Here is a 10,930-nt window from a genome sequence, read left to right as displayed (position 1 = left end):
ATTTCATTCCATTTTAAAATTTTAAATAAGTTTTTCAATATCTCAAATATTAACTGTTTTGAATCTAGATACATGTGGTATATATGTGGGATTTCATTCCATTTTAAAATTTTAAATAAGTTTTTCAATATCTCAAATATTAACTGTTTTGAATCTAGATATACGTGGAAGAGACTGATATCTTTATAATATTTTGAGCGTTTTATCCATGAATACATTGGTTGTATCCTTTGTTTTTACAGTCATCTTTCATTTCTCTTAGTAATGATTTCTTTTTGGGGGGGCAGATTTTAGACATCGTTCAATAGATTCTTTCATGGCATTTGATGTTTTATGATTCCACTGAAATTATTTCATTTAAAATTTTCTTTTTAAATGATGGCTAATTCACAGAAATACAAATGAATTTTATATTTTAGCCTTGTTAAATTTATGATTAAACTTGTTCATATACTCTTGTGCATATCTACAGCAATAAACAATGATAGTTTGTGTACTCCTTACCAATATGCACACTTTTTAACTTATTTTTCCCCTCCAGTGCAGGGTTAGCTAGATGTGTTATGGAAATCATCTGTGTTTTGCTCTCAATGGTAGAGGGAAAAACACTTGGTAGTTTGCTACAAATATTTTATGTAGAAAAGTCCTTTTCTCTTTAGCTGGTAAGAGTTGCTTCCTCCATCTAGTGAGTTGATGCTAAGTTCTTTCTCTTTTAATCTCCCAAGGTGATAGGTCACACTTACTGCTTTGAAATGTCAAGTTGACACTGAATTCCTGGAATAGAGTTCTTGATTCTGATGCTTTATCTTTCTAATCTATAATATATTTAAAGGGAGCCCTGTCATACCTTACTGTATTCAATTTGCCACTACACTTCATGTTTTTTTTCAGTCCAAGTTACTAGAAGAGTCTAGAATTTCAAGAAAGCCTGGATTGACTTTCTTGTAGCTTTGTAATAGTTAAGTGTCAAGATTATGCTTGCCTCAAAAGGTGTGCCCAGCTGTCAGAAAGAATAGTGTTTAGAGTCTTCAAAGCTTGTCTTTAAACAAGCAGCCATGTAAGTGAGGCATCAACTAAGTCCATTCAGAAGAAGCACACCAGCGTGTGTGCTCCAAGGATTGTAAGTAATAAAATCCAAATCCTAAGGAAGGAGGGGTCTGAAGCTTAAATTGTGAACGCCTGGTTCGCAGAAGGTGATGCATAACACTGGAAGTCCAAAACCCATTTGCAGGGTCCTCACCTCCAGTGAATCCCCTCGGAACATAGACCAGGCATGGGACTAGCCTTGCTGTCAAAGAGAGAGCACCGCAAAGTCAACTATGGCAGATGAAATTATGTTAAAATGGAACACCTTCTCATTTGCTATTCCTTCTGACTTATTTTTTAATACTTTCAGTTTTTAATAGTTTCTGCTTCCTTTTTGTGTGAGGTTTTTCAGTTTTGTCTGCTGATCATGGATGGTTGTGGTTCGTTTGCTTCCTGTGTGTGTTTTGTGTGATTTTCTGCATATAAAATCCAATCTATAGATGGCAGAGGGTAGTTGAGAGGAATAAGGCATGAACAACTTATTTCTGAATTGAGTGAGCCAGAGGGGGAAAATGCTCAGAAATTAACTATGGTGATGATTGCATGACTCTTCTTAATATGATTGAATGGTTAAATTGTATGATAAATGAAGTATATTCTAATAACACTATTTTATTAAAATATAGTCCCATCTAGGAAACTCATAGGGGCAATTCTAGCCTGTCCTACTTGGTCACGCTGAGTCAGCATCAACACAAGGACAGTGAGTTTGAAGGATTTTGTTTAATTTGTTTACCAGTGTTACTTTTTCCTTCCATATTGAAATAACTTGCTGACGAAGCACTGTGAGCCTAGAATTTCCTTTGTGGGAATTTGAATCCAATCTTTTAAATGGTCTTAGAACTATTTGAGTTATCTGTTGTCAGTTTTGACATTTTGCTATTTCCCCCTAGCAATGTAGTCAATTTTAGGTGCTGTAAAAAAATTATTATTGATGATTTAACCACTATCTTTTTGATATCTGTGTAATCTGTAATAATGACGCCTGTTTCATTTCTGACATTAATCATCTGGGCTGTATTTCTTTTTTCTTGGTCAGTCTTGCAGGGGTTACGAGTTTTATTTGTCTTAAAAACAAAGACAAAATACCTTTAGCTTTGTGGGTTTTCTTCACCATATACACACTTTCTATAACATTAATTTCTGATCTTCACTGTTCCTTGTGTTCTATATGTTGGGGCTTAATTTGCCATTATTTTAAATCCTTGAGATGGCCAATATTTCTAGTGATAAATCTTTACAACATCTAATTCTCTAGGTGTGATGTTTAAGATCTTTCTCCAAACAAAATAATAATTTTTTTTTATTTTATCTGTGCCTTTTAAATTGAATTAAAATGAATTTAATGAAATCACTGATTTAATCAAGGTCTATCTACCATCTTACTAAGTATCCATGGGGCCGATGGTTAAGTATTCAGCTGCTAACAGACAGGTTGGTGTTTTGAATCCACTATCCAGTCTGTGAAGGAAAGACCTGGTGATCTGCTTTTGAGAAGGTGACAGACTTGGAAGCCCTATGGGGCGTTCTCCTCCATCCTTTAGGATCACCGTGAATCAGAAGCAACTCAACAGAGCCCAACGACACCATCTTACTCTTTTTGTGCTCGTTGGATGGGCTGTTGGATGTTTGTTCCCTGGTTGGTCTGACACAGTGGCTGCAACGATGTGCTGAAACACAGCCATTGTGATGATGGTGTGGGATCAGCTGGTGTTTCCTTGTGTTGCACACAGTCCCAGTGAACCAGAACACACTCAACAGCACCTAGCAACATGAGCCAAAATCAACCCCACAGAACACAGCTACACCATCGTATTAGTTGTGTCTTAGATGTCCCACCTGTCCTAAGTCCGTTTTTCTTTCCATATGGTTTTTGCGATTCCCTGAACATTTCTATGCCTTTCTTTCACTGCATTAACTTGATATTTGTGTGTGCTCTATTACTAGAGATTTTAATATATACTTGTATTGTTAAGACTGGTGTAAAATTAAGACTTTGGTAATTTTCAGATAATGCAAGGGTCTTAGAACTGTTTCATTGCCTCCCACCCCACCCCACCCCCCACCCCGACTTCACCTCTTGTCACTATTGTCATGTATTTTACATGTATTGTAAACCCACAAGAAATGTAACACCATTATTATTTGATGCAGTCAATATTTAGCCAGATATGTGATATGGTATTTTTAATCAGCTTTTATGCATCAAAGAGTTGGACAATGAATAGAGAAGCCCAGAGCAGGACCGTTGGTTTGAATTATAATATCGGTGAAGAACGGGACTGTGCCATGGGCGGCCAAAAGAATGAACAAACGTCCTTGGGGAAAGTACAAGCAGAAGGCTCCTTCGAAGTGAGAATGGCAAGATTTTGTCTCATATGCTTGGACACATTACTCGAGGGCACAGGCCTTCAAGAAGGCCATCAGCCTCGATGAAGGAGATCAGCCAGAAAGAGAGGAACTGACGCAGTGGCCGCCACTGTTCAAATGCGACAACAGCCGTGAGGCTGACCCCGAGGTGGGCTGTGTTTCATTCGGTTGTCCAAAGTTGTTACAGGTCAGAACCAACTGGACCCCATCTCACAACAACACACACATCTGTCCTTCTCTGTGGCTCTTCCCTGCTGACTTTCTTTGCTGCCATTTGTGATCCTCTTCCTTCTGATAATAGACTGTCTTTCGGTGTGCACTTTACATCCGCTAGAGATGAATTCTCTCACTTGTCATCTTTCTGAGAATGTATTCCTTTTTAAAATAAGGTTATGATCCAAGATCACCAGTTATTTTCTTTCAGAACCTTGGAGATGTCATTTTCATTACTTTTCAGGTTTCAACATTTTTGTTGATGATGATTAACTGTACGTCTTCGTGTTGCTTCTTCGATAGTGATACCTTCATTTTATATGTCTGCTCTGAAGCTGTTTCCTTTGTCTTTGGTTGTGGTTGTTTTTCTATTATACACTAACAGGTGGATAGTAGTACTTCTTGAATCTTTAGGTTGATGTCATTTATTGGTATAGAAAAGGTTCTTAGTCACTATTTTTTCAAATACTTTTTTTTCCCTTCAATCTCTTTGTCATCAATTTAGGGGAGCTCTGGCGACACTGTGGACTTGGGGCGGGCTGCTAACCACAAAATTGAGAGTTCAAGACTCACCAGTAGCTCCATGGGAAAAATGAGGCCGTCTGTTCCTATGGAGATTTATAGTCCTGGACACCCTACATAGGTTCTGTACAAAATGAAATCAGCCCAATGACAATCAGACTGGTTTGGGCTAATTACATGTATGTTTTATCTTTTCATTGCGCGTATGCTATATCTTTTCTTTTTTCCCCACTATATCTTTTCTAGTAGATTTACAGTACATGTCCCACATGTCTCTTTCTCTCCTTCCAGTATTTTATATTCTTTCAACTTTCAATACTACAGTAAGGACATTTTGTCTCGTTTATCTTCTATTTCTCTGATCATCTCTTCTGATGAGTCTAACATTCTATTTAATCCATTTACTCTTTGACTCATTTTGGTTATTTTTATTAGTTTGGGTGTTCATATTTCCAGTTGATCCTGTTGTCCTCCATTTCCCCCCTCCATTTTAAAAGAGACAATAATAATTGTTATTTTTAAATGGTATCTAATAACTCCATTACCTGGATACCCTGTAAGATTTATTTCATTGGTTTGATTATCTTTATTTTCAGCCAAGTTTTTTTTTTTAACTTCTGGCATGACTTGCAATTCTTCACTCAGTGATGGACATTGCATATGAAATTTTGAATAGAAGCTTTGAGACTGTGGATGATGTTTTCTTCCACTAAGGAAGCAGATCTGGCAAGCAGTCAGGACTAGAAATAGACACTTGATTGAAAGCAAGTGGTCAAAGTCAACATTACCAGCAATGAGATGAATTAAAACCATGCTACAAACCATCACCTGTGATGTGCCTTCCAAATACACATAACTTAATTCAATCATCAAAAATATCCAGGCAAGCCACACTGAAAGACACACTAAAACATAGAAACCCAAACTAGACATTCAAAACAATGACATCAAAACTGTCAAGATGATGTAAGTCAAGGAAAGGTTAAGAAACTGTTCCAAATTGAAGGAGACTAAAATGACATAATAACTAAATAAAAGGTGTGGTTTTGAATTAAATCCTTGGATATATGCTGTAAGGAATGGTGGCAGGATCACTGATGGAAACGTGAGGGGATTCTAAAATTTGGCTTATAGTAATTAACAGTGCTACTTTTCTGACTTTGATGGTTACCTGTGGTTGTGTACGAGAACATAACTGTTCGTAGGAATTACACACAAAAGTACTCAAGAGTGATAAGGTGTCTCAAATGATCCAGCAGGGTGAGGGGAATTCTTTCTAGAATACTTAAAACTTTCCCATAAATTATAGTTTATTTCAAAATAATTAGTAATTTAATTTCAAAAATATAGTTTATTTCAAAAGTAAAAGTCATCCTTAGGAATCGTGCTCATCGATGGAAGGGAAGGGAAGGGAGATCTTAAAGATGTCCCAGGTAGCTGAGGGGCCACACACAGAAAGAGGACACTAGAGGAGAAAAGGCTCTGGGTGTGGGAGAGATGGTGTGTTGAGGGGCTTATGACGGCACACCTGAGAACTCACACCAGTCATGATGAGTCTGGCCCTGGTAGGCAAGGAATGACTCATCAGACAGCTGTGGGGAGCTGCAAAGGCATGTGGGACAGCTTCAATAAAGTGTAAATTGTCAAAGTAGATCATTTTTCCTTAGCAGAGATGGGAGAATGGAAAATTGCAGCCATCTGGGAGCAGAAGCCTAAAGAACATGAGGCATTTAGAGATGGGTGGAAGAATAAAGATAAGGAATCCGAAGATGAAGTATCAGAGAAGGGGGGAAACCAGGTAAAATCAGTGTCACCAGAACTATGCTAGGGAAGTCTGGGTGAGTGCTTACATGGTATTAGAATCGATGAAGCAGGCAAGATAAAACTTAAACATATTCACAGCTTGTGTGTCCATGCAGGAATCATGAATCACTTCCATGAGAAACATTTTCCGAGAGTAGTTGAGAAGGGAGTCAGATTGCAAAGGGCTGAGAAATGAAAGGGTAGCAAATGGGTTCCATGTGTAGATAGCACTCTTTGAAGAGGCTTGGTTTTGCATGCTTCAAGTGTCAAAGTGAGAAATAAAGAAAAGGAGAGTGAATTATGAGGAGGTTGGGGAGTAGGAGATTAAAAGAAACAAGAAACAATATTGAAAAAAAATCAGCATTTTGAGCACATTAAACTGCTGTGAGGAAGAAATTTGTAAGTGATTGAAATCCAGGAAGAAGATTGACGGAACCAGATCCCTAGAGAACTGGGAGTCGATGGAAGGAAAATACAAATGGTGGGATTACCATTCAGAATGTTCTTCCTCTGAAATTGATGGACAGAGGGAAAAGATCCAGGACCTACGTAGGGAGAAACAGGGAGGTATTTTTCTCCCTACTGTTCCTGTATTTCTCTTTTCAAGTAGAAGATAAAATCTTTATTTGAAATTGATAATGGAGGTAAAGGGTTGTTGGCGAATTGAGAGACATAAGAAAGCTCTTAATAACTATTGTGAATAATGAGAGAAAAAATTACTAAGGAAACACACTATGAGTGTGGGGCACCAACCCTGAATCTAGCTGGGGTGGGAAGCCATGTCTTTTCAGTTTGAACTGCACTTGCAGGATTTCCACAAGTATCATTCAGTAGTTCAGGGAGGAGAGCTGAGAGAAATAGGGAGATTGACCCAGATGTGGCTTTGCTGTAAGAAGGAACGAATTGCAAACAGAATGGCCAGAGAATGAACAGCTATGGTCGTTTGGTGTGGAAATGAAGCTAAGAGAGAGCTGATACTCTGAGAAGAAATGGAGAGGCCAAGAGATTGACTAACTCAATCCAGTTGAAGAACAGATTGAGTGGCAAGGAAAGAATGAAAGAACTAGAAGCACAGGGGATTGTGAGGAAATTAGAACTGTAGATTCCAGGAGGGGAACAATTCCAGGTATGAAAGAGCTCCAGGCTGTGGCTACGGTCTTCACTCATTAAATATGGTGTGGAGCCGTCAGGAAACTGTACAAAGGGAAGCTTGTTGGCTCATTGAAAGTAACGGTAGAATTTGGAAAAGTATGGAATGATCTTTGCAGATGTCAGACCCAAGGCAGCTTTAACAGGGGTTGAAGGAAGAAGGAGAACAAGATACCAGGAATATGTTCACGTTGTGCAATGCGTTACACATTGGACTGCTAACTGAAAAGTCAGCAGTTCAAACCCACCAGTGACTCCACTCAAGAAAGGTGAGACAGTCCACTTCAGCCTTGAAAATCATACGAGTTGCTCTCAACTTGACAAGCATGTTTTGGTTTTGGTGGTGGTGGTGGTAGTGATGGTGGTGGGGGTAGTTGTGGTTGGTCCTTCAAGGATACCGGGCTTATTTGTAATGAGAATTTATAAAACATTATATGTTTTTTTGTTTGTTTTAAAGTGCACACACACTCACTGAAATCAAATTGATTCTGGCTCATCGTGACCCTACAGGACAAGGTAAAGCTGCTTCTGTGGGTTTCAGAGATTGGAACTTTTTACAGGAGTAGAAAGCCTCATCTTTCCCCCACAAAGCAGCTGGTGGTTTTTAAGCGCTGGCGTTATGGTTAGTAGCCCAATTCATAACCCACTCATCAATACCAAAATGTGAATAATAGTTAAACAAAATATCATTTTCTTGGAGATTATCCAGTTTTCGCTCATGTGGGTAATTGAAAATTGACAATTAGTTATATATTTTTTTAACCAAAAGTAGTACTTGGATAGTAGACTGTACTTAAATGTTTGGGAGGAAAAAATAGTGGTATCTCTGTGTTGCACTTTCTTTGTCAGATTTCACGTTACTATATTTTTAGATACATTGGCCTTTACATACACCAAGTGCCAGTTAAACATAGAAATCTGCTATAAATAGTATGCTGATGGACAGACCAACTTCCAGATTGAAGAGTTGGCCAGTTCTTGGGGACACAGCGGAACATGTGGGGATTGAGTGACATGGAGTACAGGACTGTATGGAGAGAGTAGGCTCTATGGGCCTGGTGGAGGAATCTATTGGGAAGATAACAAACGTGGCCCAATGCCTCATAATTGGCCGGCTACCAGAGGAATGGGGAGTGGTGCTGGGAAGGGGTAAAGAATGTGTGTGGGTGGCAGACAGAGGGAGCAATAATGATTGGGTGGGACACAGAGAGCTGGCAGAGATGCAATTGGAGATAAACCCTGAGGTGGAGTTGTACGGCTGTCTGAGAAATGGGTAATTAAAAGGGAGAGAAAACAAGCCCAGAGAATTGTGGTGACCAACCAGGGAGGCAGCTTTTCATTCTCACAGCAATGATGGTTTTAAAGCATGAGTTGAACATAGAAAGATAGAATGTGTGAAGTATGTTCTGGGACAGAATGCAGACTTTGGGTGGGAGGGTTGCAATGGTAGATGCACAGGTAACACAAACACCATAGAGTATTATTAAAAATTAGGCTGTTGACCCAGATGAGGCCATTTCCTATGTCTGTTTGGATGCTCCTTAGCCAACAACCACCTAATCTAAGGGTACTGAACCCAAACCAATGAGTCCATTCTGACTTACAATGGCCCAATAGGAGAGTGTAGCATTGCCCAGAGGATTTTCAAGGATGTAAATTTTTATGAAAGCTGACTGCCTCATGTTTCTCCAGGGAAGTGACTGGTGGGTTTGAACCACTGACCTTTGGGTTAAGCAGTCAAGCTACTTAACCACTGCACCAGCAGAGCGCTTAATATAACCATGCCTATCAGGCACTCCTAAGTGATCTCCCTGAGTCAGTAAGGAGCTACCCTGTAGCTGCTACAGGAAGGAGTGAGTAGGGACATAGCTGAGATAAAAAGAGGAATGTTGTGAGAGGACTCAGCACTGCTGATTCAAACATAACCCGGTAGCCCACAGCTCAGGAAAATGCATAGACTTTGTTTCCGTTGCTTATATCCAAAGCCCCTGCTGTTGATAAGATTCCCACTGATGTCAGCCTTATTGGAGTGAGTGGAACTTTGACTTAGGTTTCCAAGCCTCCTGTGATCTCACCTGTCTCTTATGAAGCTGCTGGTGGATTTATTCTCTGGACTTTCTGTCCACAGCCAGATGCTTAACTACCCCAGGTCTCCTCTGCAGCCCGTAGAAACCCCCCCCCACCCCCCCCACCGAACAAACAGTCAGCTCTCCACCACCCAATCGAAGCTCCAAGTAAGTCCAGTAAAAATTGTGCTGTCTGGTTTAGAACCCATCATTCTAGTGACTCGAAATATGTGGAATAACCAGCTGAAATATAGTTTCACATTGGAAGCAGGGTAATGATGTTTTTTAAGCACCCTCAAATATGATTTGCAGAAAGAAACTGAGAAATAAGTCACCTTCTTGTGTCTGAGTGGAAAGGTGTACCCTTTCTTCAAATGATGTATTGAACAAGTTTCTCAAGTCCAGAGTCGAAATGACCTTCTAATGAAGGAGATACCACTTTCTTACCTTATGAATATCAAACACCTTTTCTGCAAAAACACCATTGGCAATGCTGAGCTCATAACCCTTGTGGGATGAGTTTATTTCGTAGAGGAGTCTTTTCAGTTGAGCTTGGAGTCCTGGCTGTTATGAAAAAGATTATAAAAATAAATTATTCTTGAACTGCAAAATTATGCATAATCTCATTTACACATGAAATAAAACAGACATTTTATACCATAAAAGTATGAGAAATAATGATGCTATAAAAACAGCAGCCCAGATTCTGGACAGCTAAAAATTCTAAGCTATTCTTATTTGACGCAAAAGGAGGAGGAATTGCAGTCGTTCTATTGTAATCACCAGGTTAGGCAAAATCCTGATTGTGTGTGCATTGCTGTGCTAAATTTCACAATCCTCTGTCAATCAAATGGTTGCATGAGTGTGGGACATAGCCATCTCATACTCAGAGTTCAAAGTCTTTGTTGTTTGTTTCTTAAAGTCAAGTCCACGAGCATACTGACTCATTTGAGAGGTGATCGAAATTCTAAGATATTGGTGGTGTAAGGAGTTTTCGCTCTTAAAATGAAGACCGGGACTCAGTTTGGTGCCCTCCAGTGGCTAAGGCTCTTTCCCCTTTCTAGTGACATCATGGAATGGAGCAGACGACAGGGGAAAGAAAGAAGTGAGACGGAGGCTTACCAATTCATTTGAGGCATATTTAACTCTGAAAATAAGGTCCCTCCAGAGGCATTTACTGAAATAGAATGTGAGTGGAGGACGATTCTGTCTACAGCGTCTTTATGAGTCAGCATGGGCTCAATGGCAGTGAGTTCAGTGTTTTGCTTTGTTGTTTGGGGAGGGGGTTGTGTTGTTGTGGTTTGGTTTGGTTTTGGCTATTTAGGTTGTACCTTCCACCATCTCCAGCCCCCAAATCTCTTTAAAAGATGATTGTTATTAAATTGACCTTTTAAAAGATTTTCAATATAAGTAAAGCCTTTCTCCAGCCCTGATGTAAATCCTGACAGTCAGTAAGGGAGTTTTCCACATGTGGGTGCTGACTGTACACCTGGCTCTCCACTCCCTGCTGTGTGTGAATGTAGTTGGGGGAATTCATTGTGCATCTGTTGCCCAGAGATTACTGAGGTCAGAATGAAGATGGGCAAGGGGAAGGTTAAAGTGTCATTGGTAAGGTGCATGCAGCTTTCTTTGGATTCACAGATAACATTTAAATGTTTGTTTATTTCCAAACCAATCCTTCTAACAAACGGACTTTGATTCTTACCTATTTCATGCATTTA

At 39.5% G+C, this 10,930-nt stretch overlaps 1 protein-coding gene across 1 annotated transcript in view; it reads right to left on the bottom strand.

The window, feature by feature from the left end:
• Positions 1-10,930, bottom strand: part of SERPINB7 (serpin family B member 7) — a 23,656-nt gene that overhangs the window by 7,311 nt on the left and 5,415 nt on the right. The window contains exon 2 of the mRNA XM_004703030.1: positions 9,657-9,773. Within this exon, the coding sequence (XP_004703087.1) occupies positions 9,657-9,773 (117 nt within the window). The remainder of the gene's footprint in view (positions 1-9,656; positions 9,774-10,930) is intronic.

The sequence above is a fragment of the Echinops telfairi genome, unplaced genomic scaffold (assembly GCF_000313985.2).
Source record: "Echinops telfairi isolate 266 unplaced genomic scaffold, ASM31398v2 ScPeMD7_7400;HRSCAF=8409, whole genome shotgun sequence".
In the NCBI taxonomy this organism is placed as follows: Eukaryota; Metazoa; Chordata; class Mammalia; order Afrosoricida; family Tenrecidae; genus Echinops; species Echinops telfairi.
This window is presented reverse-complemented; position numbering and strand designations above follow the sequence as displayed.